This window comes from Trachemys scripta, chromosome 7 (genome assembly GCF_013100865.1).
Source record: "Trachemys scripta elegans isolate TJP31775 chromosome 7, CAS_Tse_1.0, whole genome shotgun sequence".
In the NCBI taxonomy this organism is placed as follows: Eukaryota; Metazoa; Chordata; order Testudines; family Emydidae; genus Trachemys; species Trachemys scripta.
In genome coordinates, this window is record NC_048304.1 from 58034092 (window position 1) to 58049356 (window position 15265).

Genomic DNA, 15265 nt, shown 5'->3' on the forward strand with positions numbered 1-15265 from the left:
TCAAATTCACTTCACATGCTTGAACAGGCAGTAGTAACAACTTTCAACCAGTCGTAAATTGAATTCTAGTTAGCCTGGGACAATCTGTAGTCTAACTCACACCAGAGTTGGTTACACCTAGGAGTTCCAGCTCCCTACTGTACACAAAAGGTAGCTTTTAGCCTGTCTAAAGATGTGCCATTTATTGCAAAATGGTTATTAACAGCAGAGGTCAAAAGTTAGTGCTTTTCAGAGAAAGAGATAACATGAGCTTAACTCATACTACACTTCTGTTTGAAAATGTTGGTTCATCAGACCAGCACATAAAGCAAGTAAAACCAGATGTAGTTTGGTAGCTGAGGGGTAAAGTAGGGGGCAATACACAACACCAAATACAAAGAGGGGAGGGTAATTTGGGGGGGGGGGTGAGAAGGATAATCCCACTTTTCAGATCTTTGGTGTCTAAAGGCCAAGATTTTCATGTGACCAGTGAGCTTGGTTACCCAACTGGAGACACATGACAGGAGCCTGAGTTTTAGAAAGTATTGGCTAGAGACTTTTGAAATGTACCTCAGGATGAATACCCACAACCACAAGTCACTTCTGAAAAATCAGGGTCCAACTACGCAACAAAACACTCATGTGCTATTGAGGAAAGCATGGGGTGTAAGAGCATTAGCGATTGGAAGAAATAGGTAAGGGGGCTCCATTATATGTTTGGTATATAGGAGATTGAGAGGCAAATAGGAGATGTATTAAGAGAAGGAACCCCGGTCTGGGCTCTTGTGGATAGGGGTCTACATCACAACAGAGGTTTGTCTTATCTCCATCTCAATCAGAACAGAGAAAGATACCCTTATTTTGACCCCCATTGTTTGTTTGCAGAAGTAGGCAAATACCCATGTAGGAAGAATGAAAAATCCCCAAGCAACATGGTCCTCTAACAGGAGTCGTGGTGCTCACACCCCCCAGGGGAATAAAAACTAGCATAAGCAAGAGGAGAATTGGGTCCCCAAAGTGTGACACAGGTGCTGTCTATTGATATTTTACATAGCATCTGTAACATACATGACCATATAAATATAGCACACTACACATTGTACTTACATTTTACAAAATATTCACCCACAAGTCACAAACTCTTAGCAAACTATTCAGAGAAGGTGGCTCTAGCTTATGTGTCTGTCTGTCAAAACCAGACATTTTGGAACTGGAAATTAACAGCCTTAAAATAAATTCATGCAAAGTCAGCTATACCTCTGAGGCCCCTGTTACAGTGGCCTAGGCCTAGCACTGCCAAACCACGTCCATTTTCAATAAGATAGTAAACAGCTCACCTCAACCAGGAGAGCCCAGAAATAACAATTGGTTTCTTGGCAGCACAGTTCACCAAAAGAACCAGGCAGGTGTAGTTAGCACCTATTAATAAGCTAACTGCTTCACTTTTTAAAAGGTGATTAGTTTAGCATTTAAATTATGCACAAGTCAGAATCACTGTAGCTCTCTGGCTTCACACCCAGTTAATATGCATGCCTGAATTACACATTATTTCTCACCAGCAGAGAATGAGAAATATCCTCTTATACCCTATTTGGAAGGCTGTAAACTAAGGATTTAAATATGCCATGGACCCTGGACACTCTCCTTCCCAGGATCGTTTGTGGACCTGTTTTAGCAGGCGCTAACTGACTACCAGTTAATGGTATTACAAATGCAAGGTTAACATTGTGGGGGTTAACCTAGGCTGAGCCCAAGGCAAACCAGAGCTGGGACAAAAGTCTGTAAATGCTATTCTAGCCACTCCACAATCATAGTAACTAAAGTTAAAACAGCACCCCACATGCTAGTCAAGACAAACCCTTAGATGGGGGATGTCCAGGGGCAAGGCAGATTGGCAAAGGAGTGGAGTGGAAACTGCCCCTACCCCATGGAGAAAGTGAGGCCTTTCATCTCTAGGGCTACCAATCCTTCACTTGCAATTGAATAAGCTCTTTGGGGCAGGGATGTTTTGTTCGGTGCTTGTACAACACCTAGCACAATGGGGCCCTGGCCCATCACTTGTGCTACTGCAATACATAAACACTTTCTCAGCAATACCAAAAGATTATGATATGAATAGCTGAAAGGAGGAGGAGGAGGAGGAAAAACGCATTGTATTTCCTGAAACCCCTTTAAAGCCTTTATAATGCAAGGGAAGGGAATAAAGGTAGAACTCCAACCATTGTCACATCTCTCTTTCAGCAGGTCAGATGTGGGCATTCCCATGAACCCTATGAGGACACGTTCCACCGAGACATTCACACTGTATTATGGCACAGAGATCAGGGAGACAGCGCTAGCTCAGTTTTAAAACCTGTTCAATGAGGACGCCCACGTTCTCCTCTCTACACATTTCAAACTGTCACTATTATTCCTGTTAATGTTAATGGAGCTGTTGTCAAGGTAACAAGCACTACTCTTCAACGTTTGCACTGTAGCTTCCCCCTCAGCCATACCCCTGCTGTTGCTGACTCCTGAACTCTAGCCACATTCTGAATGTTAGTACCAGTCATGCAAATTCAAGGGCTGGGCAGGATAGAAAGCAGCTATCCCAAAATTAGTGACAGCCACTGTCCAAGTTACAAGCTACAGGAAAGCTGAGCATCCGTCACAAGAATCACTCTCGCAGGAGTGTTTACTGAGTGACTGCTCAGAGCATTTCTTCCTACGCTGACAGCGAAGGCAGAACAAGAAGTATTTTGATTCTGAAACGGATGCAGTTCCGAAAGCACATTTCACTGTTTCAAAATAAGAGAACAAAAGCAGGTTTTTACTAATGGGCTGTAGGCAAGATTTGACACTCACCCAGCTCACAAATGAAACCTTCCACATTATATAGACATATACACACACACACACACACATACATACACACCCCTACCTTGCTCTTCTAGCACACACTAGTGCTTAGGTTCCGTGTCAAAGCGGAATACACTATATTGCACTGCATCATTGGACATACATAGATCTATTGGCTTCCGTTCTAGGGGCACTATCAACTAGGTTAGGTCCAAAAGCATTGGTTCAGAGAGGAAGGGAATTATTTTACAAACCTAAGGTGATTACAGCTTTTTAACTGTTCAGCCGCAGGCTTGGAAGCCTAGATACACCAGTATTATGTTGGGGCTGGAGAACTGGAAAGTGAAAACGACTCGGCATTTCACTATCTATCTGTCTTAGGTAGTTCTATGGCACTCACTCTGTAGTGGGGGAGTGCCCATTAACGGATTCGTGGTCAACACCTCCGTGAGTTAGGGGAGTATTACAGAGTGGGAACTGAGATGGAGAGAGTAAGGGCCTCACCCACAGTTCACTGACATCAATGGGAGTCTTTTCATTGAGTTCCAGCTTTTGGATCATAAGTCAAATAAGAAATCCAGGGCAGAGCAAGAATCTGAACGATCCTTCGAAAGCAAAAAATTCACCTATTTCAAGTCACGCCAGTGACCATGGAAAACTTTAGTTACATGTGGATGCACATCCCTGGTGCCTCAGAGATAATGGGATTATTTCACAGTTGCTCAGCGTTACAGATTATGAATGTTCCCAGACTAGCCTAGGAAAGATAGAGCACTGATTTACTATTTTATTCTGGGGACTGTTTTTATGCCAACAGCTCTAGCACAATCCTACTTTCTAGTCAGCTGTAGTGCTCCCTAGGTTCTATTACCCTGTGTGTTGGTAGAAACATGACAGCATTGTGATGCTGTGCCAACTCGGCACGAAGCGCTGCACAACAATGAAGCATGAACAGCATGCAGCAGAATGCCATTCCATCACTTCCCAATGAACCAAGATAGGCTGAGCCTGTAGCTGCATTCTGCCACAAGAGCTCAGATACAAAATGACCCAAGCATTATTATTTAGAGCACCCTGCATAACTATGGACCTGTATATAGGGAACAGGTGTCTGCATTCAGGAGCTCTGAAATTTTAAATGGATGTTAGATTGTCATTAAGCATCCAAGTTCACCATGAATACTGCTAACTATTTCATTGCTGATTATTTAAGCATAAAACTCCAGCTGGACTGGAATCATGGGCACAGCTGGACCAAAACACCTTTCCCTCCCCCTGCTACCCTGATCTTTAGTGATACTGGAAAGGATAAGTCAGAGAAGTTATCATACCCCTATTCAAAGGAGTCAGCTGAACTCTGGCACAAGCAAGTTGTGACCAAAGTTTTGAGGTGGCATCTATTTCAGATTTAGAGTGTTCTTCGAGTCCACATGCTGAAACAGGCTATGTTCTAGACTAGATCACTTACAAATTAACAAAAATTTCAGAAGGCGCTTTAGAATGTCAAGCTTGGTGAGGAGTGCAAAATTCACACAAGTTCAGTATCAATTCTCACAGGATAACAAGGGAGCTAACTAGTGGTCTACCCTTTCCAGCTTCACATCGAAGCCTTGATCACACTGGATCTTTTTCTTTTAACATCCAGGATGAGGTCATCTCAGATTCAGCAGCATCTTGGTGGCAAAAGTGGATTTTTACACCCCAGTGGTGTACAGCCTGCAGGAGTGTGATGGAGACCAAGTTACTGACTCACTGACATTGCCATGGGGCTGCCTAGCAGATAGGCATTGAGTCACTCAGGATTAGATGGTTACACGCCTGAGCACTTCTTAAAGCACAGCAGATCCAGAGACATTTAGGGGAGGAATGCTCAGAAAGCAGAGACATCACTTGTTTTCCTCTTTCCTCCCTACTTTTGAAATAAGCCACCCCCATCTCCACCCCCTGATTGCACCAGGTTCTGCTTTCCAATGGCATTACCTCTACTGGAAGGTTTTCAACTGTTGCATAGCTATTGCATCAAAAAGCACTACATTAAAAGAATACTAAGCAAAGTCAAGCACTTGAAAGTTAGGAGATAGAGAATGGAATTAACACCTCCCTCTTCTCCACATTGCTGAGGTGCCAGCAGAGAGCGCAAGGAGACGCTCATCCTGATCTCAGTTTTGGTGCCCAGCAGCCTGGCAACCCCACCAGCCAGGAGGAACAATTGCAGGGAAAGTCCTACTCATTCTCTGCAGCCTGAAGATGGAGCATGCTCAGTTACTGTGGCGATGGCACAGCCCGTCCAGTCACATATAGAAGATGAGAAGGGGACAGAGCATACTGAATGCAGATGGAATCTAGTTAGCACATGCTCAGCAGATACTGTTTAGAGGCTTATAACTGCGCCAAATTTGGGGAGACTTGCCACAGGGACAGTAAAAAGGACAACCGACACTAGGGTGACCAGATATCAAGTGTGAAAAATCGGGACAGAGGGTGGGGGGTAATAGGCACCCATGTAAGGAAAAGCCCCAAATATCGGGACTGTCCCTATAAAATCGGGACATCTGGTCACCCTAACTGACACCAGGGCGGCTCCCCTGCCAAAATTTGAGCCCCTGCTCTCAAACCCAGAGATTAGGGTTGCCAACTTTCTAATGGCACAAAACCGAACATCCTAGCGCCACCTCTTCCCCAAGGCCCCACCCCCGCTCACTACATTCTACCTCCCTTAGTGGCTTGCTCTCCCCCACCCTCACTCACTTTCGCTGGGCTGGGGCAGGGGCTTGGGGTGCGGGAGGGGGTGAGGGTTCTGGCTGGGGATGCAGGCTCTGGGGTTGGGGGTGCAAGAGGGGGCTCCGGGTTTGGGGGGGCTCAGGGCTGGGGGTTGAGGTGCAGGGGGTGAGGGCTCTGGGATGGGGGTGCAGGCTCTAGGCTGGGGCCAGGAATGAGGGCTTTGGGGTGCAGGAGGGAGCTCCAGGTGGGTCTCAGAGCTGGGGCAGGGGAGTGGGCTTACCTCCAACGGCTCCTGGTCAGTGCTGCAGGAGGGGGGCTAAGGCAGGCTGCCTGCCTGTCCTGACACCACATTGCACGCGCCCCGGAAGCGGCCAGCAGGTCTGATGGTAGTAGGCATGGGAGGCAGGATGCTCCCTGCACTGCTCTCGCCCGCTGCAGGCACCACGTCCCAGCTCCCATTGGCTGGGAACTGGCCAATGGGAGTGCGGAGCTTGTGTTTGGAGCGGGGGCAGTGCGTGGAGCCCCATGGCCCCCCCGCCTAGGAGCTGGACCTTCCGGTGTGCAGCGCGGTGCCAGAACAGATAGGGACGAACCTGCCTTAGCACCGCAGCACCACTGACCGGACCTTTAATGGCCCAGTCAGCGGTGCTGACTGGAGCGGTCAGTGTCCCTTTTCAACCTGGTCTTCCGGTCAAAAAACAGACACCAGGTCCCCCCAACCAGAGGTTCTAGAGATTCGCAGTGATTCCAAACATTATGCCCGGCAGGTGGGACACAGTTTATACCATTGATTAGGTGTGCCCAGTGACGTACAATAAAACACAGTTGTTACCAGGTAACACATTTAGGGCCTGACCCCTGAGAGGTGCTCAGAATCCTGACTTCAGTGGGAACAGCAAGTGCTCAACATCTCTCAGGTTCCTGAATAATTTCTGGGCTCTCCAATTACTTTCATTCTTTGCTAACTGTAAATGGGCTTTAACAGGGGGCGGGGGACGAACAGTCCTGCAAGGTAAGGATACTCCGCACAGTGCCAGAGCACTAAAGGACCTTGTTCCTCCTCCCACCAATACCAATGGAAACTTTGCCTCAATCCAATATTTTTCAGCAGCTTGCATACAGTCATGGGCAAAAATCTGTCCTCCATTCCTCTAGTTCTCACTTGGCACCCTCTCCTCCGGGAGGATTTATCTATTAAGCGCTGACAACATGCTCCAATCTGTAAGAGACGAGGTAAAGCTGCTCCCTGATGGGAGGAACTGATATGAACTTACAGAATGCACCCTGCAGACAGACTGCTGACCCAATGAGAGATGTGGTGTTGGTTTTCCCCATTTTGGGATCTGGAGGCAGAGACTGCTAGCAAACAGCAGAGCAGAAAGCAAGACAAGCACAGCTGGACCTGGTTTATCAGACACCATTTACTATTTCACAATATTAGTGATTTTTTTCTATAGATCTGTTCAATAAAAGAACTTATACTTTGTATAATAGATTACATTATCGCAGGTATTGCACAAGCTATGCCATCTGGGCAGCACTGAAACAGGACTGCAGAAAGTTACGATTGGAGAATCTTTTTACAGTGTTAGGCATGATTAGATCCAGTGCAGGGAAGAGATACTAACCATGTAAAGTGGGGAGTCAGTCATTTGACTGTCCATGGTCATCAGATTCTCTACTCAAAGAGAGCTGACATAAGAGTACTAGTACTGGTCAGGATAACCTGGCAGAGAGGGCCCTCTCTCTGCAACGCCCACCATGGTCTATTGGCCTCCAAAGGCATTCAGTGGGTCATCAAACGTACTTGATGCCTTGCTTTCAGATTTTGATTCAGAGGCTGTCTGAGAGGATCGGCCTTTGGGGGTAGACGCCTTGGTTTGACTGCTAGAGGAGAAGATATCATCTAGAGAAAGAGAAAAACAGTGATTAAAAAGGAGAAAAGATGCTGCCAAACGTAAGACATTACACAGAAATATCCCCAGCATGTAGCAGTTACTGCCAAGGACACTTTGCTGATAAACACTTTCCTGCTGCTTGTGACAAGAAAATGTATTTGTGAGGACATATGGGGGAGCTTTTAGCTGTGGGTTTTTACCAGGTATAGTCAATGAGAGGGATCAAAAGAAATCCTGACACTTGGCATTTATGCCAGCCAGAGATCTCAAAGCACTGAACAAGCACTAAGTGAAGCCTCACAATGCTGAGTGAGGCATTATATCCATTTCACAGATGAATAAGTCACTTAACTTCTCTGCAGCTCACCCAGCACCATATAGGAAGCCAGTGGCAGAACTGGGAGCGGACTTAGAGACTCATCCGGTCCTGTGCTTTAGAACCATTAAGTCATACTACAGATGATGTCTACAGATTTGCCCTTTGGAGAATGTATTATTCATGCATGCACACACATGAGTTCTACTAATTAACACGTTTCATCTCCTAAGTGCTGTACAAACATTCACATTCCTCTGGCCCATTAAGGCATTCCTGTGGCTGGCAGTCTGGGAATACCCAGGTTCATAAAATTATGAGATTTTTTGCTAAAACAAACCGCAAAAGTTGCCAGCATTGTTACCCAAGTGAGCTGGGAAAGTCGTACATGTAGGGGGAATTTTTACTACTGTCGCTGGCACCTCTGGCTCTGCAAATCAGGTACCTTAAAGCAGTAGTGTAAAGCGGAGAACATGGCTCACCTGGGATCAGAACAAGGATGGATTTAGAAATGCATTTAGTGGCATATACAGATAACAGGCACAATTGGAAAGCGTTGAGAAACAGTCTCAGAGTTAGAGGAGATGGAGGTTTAACAAGCCCAGTTTCTTTCACAGATGCTGTTGTGCTCATTCACATGCGAGGCAGTGAAACTCATGGGGCCATTAATACTTTAGTATCGAATTTATTAGTTTCTTCTGTTGCAGTGACCTTAAACAATAGGCCAGAGCCAGCCCTCTCTCCTCCCTGGAGGGTGGGGCGTCCCATCTGGGCAGCGGCAGCAATAGTTAACTTCAAAGCTCAGTAGGGTTCACCACAGTGGTTGCTGATTGTGGGGCTGTACTGAAGGGGTGGGATGCTCCTTGCCGAGGAATACTCAGTTCCCCAGGAGGCAGCATCCTAAGCACAGGCGGAGACAATGCCCAGAAGTTTTTCAGCAGCCGGAATACCAATCAATTAGTGTTGGAAGAGAGGCACTATAAGGATCAGAAGGATGGCTCTGACACAGTCAGGTTCCAGACACTCTCAGAGGAAGACAGGAGTCTGCACCCCAAAGAATAAGCAACTGAACCAACTGGTTGTATACAATTCTATTGTATGTAAATATAGGTCAAGTAAAATGCTGAACTTGGTGGTCATTGGGAAGGGTGTATACAGGTTATGGTTCTGAATGTAAGCGGGTGTATGTGTGTAGAACATGGTAATTGTAACAAAGGTTTAACTCCCCGCTCACCTCACAGCTGTTGGGAAGCAGGCAGGCAGGGAGGAGCGCCTCCCAGGCTAGTGGCTTACACAAAACTAACTCCCAGCATTGTACAACCCAGGGAGAGAAAAGCAGACCATGAAAGTAATAGAAAGCCATTGGAATGGAAAAGACAACCTCAGTCTTGGAAAACTAAGGAAGGGGGGTGTTTCCCATGCGCTATGTAACCATGAATTGCCAGGCGGAAAGAAAAAGCCCCCTGCAAACCCTGTCAGAAGGGAAGGGGTTTGACGTGAAGGCTTTCCATGTAATGCAGAAGGTAAAGCGTGAGGTGGCATCATTAATGTTCATTGTCCATGTAATTTGTCTGCATTGCCTTATCTGACTAGTCCACCTTTGAATCTGTATTTTTTCTATTAAATGAGCTTTTCTGTTTATTCTGAACCCCAGGCAGTTCTCTGTTGTGCAAACTGTGCGGCCTCAAGTGGACTGATAACTGGGGGCTAGTTTCACTCCTATGGGGGGGGCGGGGGTGACAAACAAGAAAGGAAAAGTCTGAGTGGCTGGTAGTTAAGAACTTGGGGGGCAGATATAGGGAGCCTTGGGACCAGACAGGCTATTGTGGTCACCCTGCCAAGGAGCATAGGCTGTTGGAAGGCAGGGTGAGAAGATTATGCCTGTAGGCTGGCGACTGGTGGCAGGGCTCTGAGCCATAGCAGCCTAGCATGAAAACAGCCAAAGTTATAAGGCTGGTGGTGACAGAAGCCCTTACTGGTCTGGGTAATCCCTAAAACATCACAGGGTTTATGAGGAGAGATTAAAGGAACTAAATATCTACATCTAGGCTAAGCAATGAAAGAAAGTGGTGGTGGGGCAGGGGATCATAATTAGTTTGCAAATATGATAAACTAGGAGTGATTGGGTGCAGTTCAAAAGACAGCATTCCCAGCAGGAAAGGCTCAACAGGCAGTGACAGCCTCTGGTAAAATTCTAAGGTGGGCATTGCTACCAGCCCTTAGCTAAACAGCTAGGGAAGATGCTATGCCAGTCCTGTTCTGGGGCTGCCAGGCTGATCAAAGAAACAAATGTCTTCCCTGGAGTCCTGCTGGTGCATTGAAGACAGCACTACCTAGTTTGGAGCACTGAACAGCTGCCCCTGCATGAATCCTTCATCTGGAGGTGGTGTGCCCTTAAACCAACTGAGATTAGGGTGAAGGTACATTCATTTACATGGACATTTCTGACTTGTGCTCCAGGTGCCTCAGTGCCAGAAATGCCACTGCAAACAGTGAGGGCTAGTGCTGGAGACTGTAGGATAACTAGAGTTGGGTGCAAATTTTTAGACAAAACGGTTTTTGGTCAGAAATTGCGAATTCATCTGAACTGAGACTGTTCGCTGGAAAACGCTCAGTTCTGACAAAATTTTCTGTTTGGAAACAGTTTTGAAATTGTCAAATTGTCCCATAGTTTGGAATGAAAGTAGTTTTCTTTATCATGTGCTTTCAGATTCATTCTGTCCAAATTTCTATTGATACATTTCATGAAAAGATCTTGGGAAACCATGCTCAATAGCTAAAAATTAAGGCTGGATTTTCAGAAGCACTCATCACTGAGCTATCTCCACTCTCATTGGAGGCAATGGGAGTTTTACCATTGACATCAATGGGAAGAGATGGACATCAGGGGTGATTGGTTTGAAAGTCTCAGTCCAAGTACTTGCAGCCAGTTTATGCTATCATCGCTCACTGAATAGTACCGTACACAGCAGAACTATTACCCATTAAAATCAATGGGAACTATTTGTCAAGTGAGGTACTCCTCTGTGACAGTAAGGCCAACACAAACTGGCCTCTAGTGTAAAATATTTAAGACTGCCAAGCAGACACTTATGAAGACAGATATCTCTACTGTGTAAATCCAACAGAGAGAGAGAGAGAGTTTTTCTAAAATCCATCCTTTGTCACTGGGGTATTTAACATACGGTCGAATCAAGATAAAGACAATCAATACCAAGAAGGCCCTTACCCATATCATCATCAAATATGGATTTGGATTCCACTTTTTTCTTGGTCTTCTTTTCTTTTGGTTTTATGGTGAGATCCGCAAAAATGTCAGTGTTCTCATCAAACAGGTTAGAATCCGTCACTCTCTCTTTTGTTCTGTTCAGAGGCTTAATGGCTTCTGTTGCGAATATATCATCCTTGGAGCAAAGAATAAATTGAACAGCATCAGTACAGGACATGATAACTGAGCGTTCGGGTTCAACTACATGCAGCAGTAGATAGAGTTAGAAGTCCTGTAACTACCCTGGGCATTGCAATTCTATCAGGTTAGGATCAGGTCTCCAATTTGGCATGGGCAGAGATCTAGTCATTGCTGATACTGCACAGGCCAGGTGCAGGACATGTGAGAGCAAGGTTGAGGGGAACAGACAGGCCCAGGCAGGATGGGGGCCTAATTCCTGCATTACCATCAGCGTTGTTGTGTAGCTCAGTTACTCCTGATGCGTAGCAGCAGTCAGGTCAGAGAGGGAGCTAAGCATTCCCTTAGCAGGGAGAGAGCCAGGTCCTCAAATACACCCGCTGTCCGCCCACACGCCATCCCCTTTTACCCTCTGCTCTGGTAAGTAAGTCAGCATTTTCTACAGCTCAGCAGAGGACCAGGCCTCATGCTTAGCCTTACTTGGCCCACACAGGCCCCATTCCTTCTGTGCTGAAGGCAGAATGATTTTGCCCAAGGCCCTAGTGATACATTTCCTCCCTTTCTATTTAGGGGAGGGGAAAAAAAAAAAAAAAAACCCACAACCCACAATAAATCAGCCATTACCTCAAAGATATCTTGGGCTTTTGGGTCAAGGTCTTGCTGGGTGGTGGGTTTCAACTCCTTCTTCCTCACAGTTTTCTGACTAGTGAAGAGATCTTCATCCTCCAGGAAAGAGATGGGGCTGCTTTTCTTGGATGCTTTCTGCATTATGGGCTGGAAGAGATCATTGCTGCCCTGATCATCCTGCACTGACAGAGCAGACTTCTTCTCACCACTTTTAAGGGGGTTGCTGGCCAAGATCTCTGGGGTTTTAGCTTTGGCTGCTGGCTTTGACACTGAATTTTTCACAAAGAGATAGTCGGACCCAAACAAGTCATCCTCTTGGCCTGTGCCTTTCCCAGAAGGGCTTCCGGCCATTCCAGGTGACAGGCTACCGCCATCTGTTGATGATGGCAGCTTAGCCACCAAAATGTTTTCTGTGCTGCCCTTAGCATTTGGCTCAGCAGTGCAGAGCTCCTTTGCATCCACTAATGCAGAGCTCTGTTTGGGGAGCGGCAGCTGTGGCTCCTCTGTGCTGTTCAGCTCCTCGTTCTCGCTGGACTCTTGAGCAGCTAGCCGCCGGGCTGTCCTGGAGGGAGGCCTTCGTTTGTTCATCACCTTGATCCTGCTCTGTGAGAAGAGGGAGATCAGGTTGAGTTAAGGGCTTGAAGGGAGGCATGCACTTGACAGGGACCCTGCTCTCCTCATGTTCTATCTTTCCACGTTTTATTCTAGCACAGGGGTCGGCAACCTTTCAGAAATGGTGTGCCGAGTCTTCGTTTATTCACTCTAATTTAAGGTTTTGCGTGCCAGTCATACATTTTAACGTTTTTAGAAGGGCTCTTTCTATAAGTCTATAATATATAACTGAACTATTGTTGTATATAAAGTAAATAAGGTTTTTAAAATGTTTAAGAAGCTTCATTTAAAATTAAATTAAAATGCAGAGTTCCCCGGACCGGTGGCCAGGACCCGGCAGTGTGAGTGCCACTGAAAAATCAGCTTGCGTGCCGCCTTCACCACACATGCCATAGGTTGCCTTCCCCTGTTCAGATGGGGACCCAATGACCTCCCAAAATCTAATCCCAGCTCTGAGAAGGCTTTTGTAATATGAACATTTAATTAACACTAAGGAAAATTTAATATTCGAGCCACCACACTCTGCAAACTTCCATATTGCCTCAGCCCCCACTGTGAGGTAGATTGGCAGCACAAGAAACCCGAGGCAGGCAGACAAAGCAGGGTGCTCAGGTAACAGAGCGAGTCAATGGCAGAATACAGAATAAAACTCAGGGCTCCTGACCCTCAACTTTGTGCCATAACAGTATTAACAATTGCCAGAAAACACCTTGCATTGAGGTCAATGACCAACTTGAGTCCACTGGCTGCTGTTCAAACTATCAACCCTTTGCGCCAGGTTATTTAGTTCAGTGCAGAGAGCTTTCCTTGACAGTTATTGCTTAATTAGCATTAGTCACATTACACAAGCAAAATTAACACAAGTGAAGTGTTGGTATGAAGGTTCTTTATTGGCTTGGGTCACAATCCTGCAGCAGTCTCGCAGTGGGATTTTGACAGAATGCTGTTCTTTAAAAAAAAACAAAACAAAAAAAAAAAAACCACACATAATGGCCTTACTGGGTCAGACAAAATGCCCATCTAGACCAGTGTCCTGTCTTCCGACAGTGGCCAATGCCAGGTGCCCAGAGGGAATGAACAGATCAGGTAATCATCAAGTGATCCATCCCGTCGCCCATTCCCAGCTTCTGGTAAACAGAGGCGAGGGACACCAACCCTGCCCATCCTGGCTAATAACCATCGATGGACCTATCCTCCATGAATTTATCTAGTTCTTTTTGAACTCTGCTATAGTCTTGGCCTTCACAACATCCTCTGGCAAGGAGTTCCATAGGTTGACTGTGCGTTGTGTGAAGAAATACTTCCTTTTGTTTTAAACCTGCTGTCTATTAATTTCATTTAGTGACCCCTAGTTCTTGTGTTATGAGAAGGAGTAAATAACACTTCCTTATTTACTTTCTCTACAGGTTTCAGAGTAGCAGCCGTGTTAGTCTGTATCCGCAAAAAGAAGAACAGGAGTACTTGTGGCACCTTAGAGACTAACAAATTTATTAGAGCATAAGCTTTCATGGACTACAGCCCACTTCTTCGGATGCATATAGAGTGGAATAAATATTGAGGAGATATATATACACACATACAGAGAGCATGAACAGGTGAGAGTTGTCTTACCAACTCTGAGAGGCAATTAAGTAAGAGAAAAAAACTTTTGAAGTGATAATCAAGATAGCCCAGTACAGACAGTTTGATAAGAAGTGTGAGCATACTTACAAGGGGAGATAGATTCAATGTTTGTAATGGCTCAGCCATTCCCAGTCCTTATTCAAACTGGAGTTGATTGTGTCTAGTTTGCATATCAATTCCAGCTCAGCAGTCTCTCCTTGGAGTCTGTTTTTGAAGTTTTTCTCATATATACACACATACAATCTCCTCAATATATGTTCCATTCTATATGCATCCGAAGAAGTGGGCTGTAGTCCACGAAAGCTTATGCTCTAATAAATTTGTTAGTCTCTAAGGTGCCACAAGTACTCCTGTTCTTTTTATTTTCTCTACGTCAGTCATGCTTTTGCAGACCTCTATCATATCTCCCCTTAGTTGTCTCTTTTCCAAGCCGAAAAGTCCCAGTGTTATTAAATTTCTCCTTATACGGAAGCTGTTCCAGACTCCTAATAGTTTTTGTTGTCCTTTTCTGAACCTTTTCCAATTCCAATACATCCTTTTTGAGATGGGGTGACCACATCTGCATGCAGTATTCAAGATTTATATAGAGGCAATATGATATTTTCTGTCTTTTTATCTATCCTTTTCCTAATGATTCCCAACGTTGTTAGCTTTTTTGACTGCTGCCACATACTGAACAGATGTTTTCAGAGAACTAATATATAGAGATATACCTGTCTCAGAACTGGAAAGGACCCCGAAAAGGTCATTGAGTCCAGTCCCCTGCCTTCACTAGCAGGACCAAGTACTGATTTTTGCCCCAGATCCAAGTGGGCCCCCTCAAGGATTGAACTCACAACCCTGGTTTAGCAGGCCAATGCTCAAACCACTGAGCTATCCCTCCCCCCATCTATCCACAATGACTCCAAGATTTCTTTCTTGAGTAGTAATAGCTGATTTAGACCCTATCATTTTATATGTATAGTTGGGATTAGGTTTTCCAATGTGCATTACTTTGCATTTATCAGCACTGAATTTAATCTGCCATTTTGTTGTCCAGTCCCTCCTGCTTATTTCAGATTTTATTAGTCATATGATCTAACACCTGAACACAGATTTTTCTATTTTGATTTTTTGAATTTCATTTATTTGAAGTACAGCCTCCTGCAGTTCACCCTGCTGCTGCAAAAATCTGAAGGCTTTATTCTAGTCCCTGTAGTACCGAGTATAGGCAGGGAGATTTCGCAGAGCCGGGGGGAGGTAAGG

General features: G+C 45.4%; 1 protein-coding gene across 8 annotated transcripts in view; it reads right to left on the reverse strand.

Moving 5' to 3' along the window:
- Positions 1–6939: 6939 nt before the first annotated feature.
- WASHC2C (WASH complex subunit 2C) overlaps positions 6940–15265 on the reverse strand; it is a 60554-nt gene continuing 52228 nt past the window's right edge. For all 8 annotated transcript variants that reach the window (XM_034775656.1, XM_034775651.1, XM_034775650.1 and 5 more), the window contains 3 exons: positions 11783–12388; positions 10982–11156; positions 6940–7444 (listed from right to left, as the gene is read on the reverse strand). In XM_034775656.1, coding sequence (XP_034631547.1) covers positions 7305–7444; positions 10982–11156; positions 11783–12388 — 921 coding nt within the window. In that variant the 3' untranslated portion in view covers positions 6940–7304. The remainder of the gene's footprint in view (positions 7445–10981; positions 11157–11782; positions 12389–15265) is intronic.